This window comes from Puntigrus tetrazona, unplaced genomic scaffold (genome assembly GCF_018831695.1).
Source record: "Puntigrus tetrazona isolate hp1 unplaced genomic scaffold, ASM1883169v1 S000000176, whole genome shotgun sequence".
NCBI classification, from domain to species: Eukaryota; Metazoa; Chordata; class Actinopteri; order Cypriniformes; family Cyprinidae; genus Puntigrus; species Puntigrus tetrazona.
The window spans coordinates 525,001-527,500 of NW_025047847.1; the positions used below are offsets into that span (position 1 = coordinate 525,001).

General features: G+C 29.5%; 1 protein-coding gene across 1 annotated transcript in view; it reads left to right on the top strand.

The window, feature by feature from the left end:
- Positions 1 to 2,500, top strand: part of trpm2 (transient receptor potential cation channel, subfamily M, member 2) — a 31,522-nt gene that overhangs the window by 26,464 nt on the left and 2,558 nt on the right. The window contains exons 27-29 of the mRNA XM_043230584.1: positions 1,057 to 1,086; positions 1,188 to 1,274; positions 1,437 to 1,515. Of these exons, the coding sequence (XP_043086519.1) occupies positions 1,057 to 1,086; positions 1,188 to 1,274; positions 1,437 to 1,515 (196 nt within the window). The remainder of the gene's footprint in view (positions 1 to 1,056; positions 1,087 to 1,187; positions 1,275 to 1,436; positions 1,516 to 2,500) is intronic.

Below are 2,500 nucleotides of genomic sequence, written 5' to 3' on the forward strand. Positions count from 1 at the left end.
GTATGAAACTCAAACTATTATAGAAACTAATGAATGCATGAAACTAAAACTATTATAGAAACTAATGAAATGCATGAAACTAAAACTATTATAGAAACTAATGAAATGTATGAAACTCAAACTATTATAGAAACTAATGAATGCATGAAACTAAAACTATTATAGAAACTAATGAAATGCATGAAACTAAAACTATTATAGAAACTAATGAAATGCATGAAACTAAAACTATTATAGAAACTAATGAAATGCATGAAACTCAAACTATTATAGAAACTAATGAAATGCATGAAACTCAAACTATTATAGAAACTAATGAAATGCATGAAACTCAAACTATTATAGAAACTAATGAATGCATGAAACTAAATCTATTATAGAAACTAATGAATGCATGAAACTAAATCTATTATAGAAACTAATGAATGCATGAAACTCAAACTATTATAGAAACTAAAGAATGCATGAAACTCAAACTATTATAGAAACTAATGAATGCATGAAACTATTATAGAAACTAATGAATGCATGAAACTCAAACTATTATAGAAACTAATGAATGCATGAAACTCAAACTATTATAGAAACTAATGAATGCATGAAACTAAATCTATTATAGAAACTAATGAATGCATGAAACTCAAACTATTATAGAAACTAATGAATGCATGAAACTCAAACTATTATAGAAACTAAAGAATGCATGAAACTCAAACTATTATAGAAACTAATGAATGCATGAAACTAAATCTATTATAGAAACTAATGAATGCATGAAACTATTATAGAAACTAATGAATGCATGAAACTGATTGATTGATTGATTGATTGATTGATTGAATTCTATCAGCCGAAGACTTCCAAAGTAGCGCAGAATTTAGATAGAATAAATAGAATTTAGATGGGAAATATTATCATTGGGTTATTAAAAACATTTTTATCCATCACTTAGAGCATGACGCTATCACACATTCACTGAATAGCGTTTTTGAAGAGCTGTTATAAATCTCCAAATGCGTTTGTTCTGTAAATAAAAGCGTCTCTTTCTCTGCACAGCTCCGACCCTTCAGTCTTGGACAGGCACAGGTACGCAGAACCTCAGCATTCACGCGCCTTTCTTCTCCTCCCAGATTTTGCATTTGGTTTGTTTGAGTGCTAAGTTTTGCTCTCGTGAATGGGTTTGCCAGGAATCCAGAAGGAAGGACGGGGATTCGCGGAAAAGGGGCTCTGAAAACCCTCGGCCCGAACCACATCCTCCACACGGTCCTCACCAGGTGAAATAAACCCCCGAGAGCCGAGCTCTAATCAAAAAAAACAACACAGTCCCACAGCGTCTGTGAGATTACGGCAGATTAGAGATGCCTTGCGTCCGTGTCCTCGGCTCATCCCGCTGTAAACGTGAGAGGAATCAGAGAGCTCTCTGTCTATTTTTAAAGGTGGCGTGATGCTGAACACAAGGTGCTGGAGTTTCTCGCCGTTTGGGAGGAAGCAGAGAAACGCTGGGCTCTTCCTGGGGTGAGAACGCACAAGATACCATGTATATGCACTACAGGAATAATCAAGACTTTATTTAATGTTTTAGAAGTCTCTTCTTTTCACATTTATTTGATTGAAATACAGTAAAAACAGCTAAATATTATTGCAATTTTAAAAGCATGCGTCTTAAGTGTCATTTATTTCTGTAAGAAAAAAATCGCTTTCTGTGAATGTTAATTTTTTTTGTCGTTATTACTCCAGCGTCACACAAGCCTTCAGACATCGTTCTAATTAAATCGCTCTGTGAACGTTAATTATTATTAGTTTTTGCTTAATGTTTTGGTGGAAATCGTAGTTGTCAAAGGATTCTTTGATAAATGCTATAAGCATAATTTTTTTTTTATTTGAGATCTCAAAGCTGGATAAATAAAAAATAAATAAAAATATAAAAATAAAAATGTGTATATATATATATATATATATATATATATATATATATATATATATATATATATATATATATATATATATATATATATATATATATATATATATATATATATATATATATATATATATATATATATACATTTTATTTATTTATTTATATGTATATATATTTTTTTTCAGCTTTGAGATCTATATAATATATATATATATATATATATATATATATATATATATATATATATATATATATATATATATATATATATAGTGAAAAACACCTTAAAATGTGTCCAAATAAAGCTAAAACAAAATACGAGTTTTAAAAATCATCTACACGGAACATGATCTTAACTTAACGTCCTAATGATTCTGTGCTGGTTTTCGGTCTCTGGTCCAGAAACGAACAGCGTTTATTTTAAATAAGAACCGATTGAACATTATAAACGTCTCTTGATGAGTTTAATGTATTTTTGCCGAATATTTAATATTTTTGAATGGCAATGTATCGGTTTTCGCAAAAATAATCAGCAAAAAACATTTAAACATTGACAATAATAAAAAATTCTTCAGCAGC